The sequence below is a fragment of the Eimeria mitis genome, genomic scaffold (assembly GCF_000499745.2).
Source record: "Eimeria mitis Houghton genomic scaffold, Emh_scaff533, whole genome shotgun sequence".
In the NCBI taxonomy this organism is placed as follows: Eukaryota; Apicomplexa; class Conoidasida; order Eucoccidiorida; family Eimeriidae; genus Eimeria; species Eimeria mitis.
The window spans coordinates 5089-5636 of record NW_013573607.1 but is presented as its reverse complement, the minus strand read 5'-3'; the positions used below and the strand labels follow the sequence as shown (position 1 = coordinate 5636).

Here is a 548-nt window from a genome sequence, read left to right as displayed (position 1 = left end):
ATACAAAGCCACTCAGAAGGTATCCTTAAACCCTAAACCCTAAACCCTAAACCCTAAACCCTAAACCCTAAACCCTAGATCTAAACCCTTGAATCTGGCTGGAGGTCTAACACGCGGCAAGGAAAGGTTTAGGGTTTAGGGTTTAGGGTTTAGGGTTTAGGGTTTGTGTAACTCCTCAGGATGCGGCGAAGGCGGAGTGTCAGAAATGCATGCAATACGGCCAGTGAGAAAACCCTAAACCCTAAACCCTAAACCCTAAACCCTAGACAAAGCGGGGTCCCCAGGAAATAGCCTCTTTCTCTAGGGTTTAGGGTTTAGGGTTTAGGGTTTAGGGTTTAGGGTTTGTGTTGCTGGGGTGTATGTACAGCTGGACTTATCAGTGCCGCAACCGCCGGGTTTATCTGCACCGGCCAACGCGCACACAGATCCTCAAGTAAACCCTAAACCCTAAACCCTAAACCCTAAACCCTAAACCCTCAAAGCATTACGAGCAGACGGGTGAGAAGCGTATCTAGGGTTTGAGGGTTTAGGGTTTAGGGTTTAGGGTG

The 548-nt window shown here is 48.5% G+C and overlaps 1 protein-coding gene across 1 annotated transcript in view; it reads left to right on the top strand.

Moving 5' to 3' along the window:
- Positions 1–209: 209 nt before the first annotated feature.
- EMH_0015310 (zinc knuckle domain-containing protein, putative) overlaps positions 210–548 on the top strand; it is a gene marked incomplete at both ends in the record, with an annotated part of 2814 nt that continues 2475 nt past the window's right edge. The window contains 2 exons of the mRNA XM_013500373.1: positions 210–223; positions 368–433. Of these exons, the coding sequence (XP_013355827.1) occupies positions 210–223; positions 368–433 (80 nt within the window). The remainder of the gene's footprint in view (positions 224–367; positions 434–548) is intronic.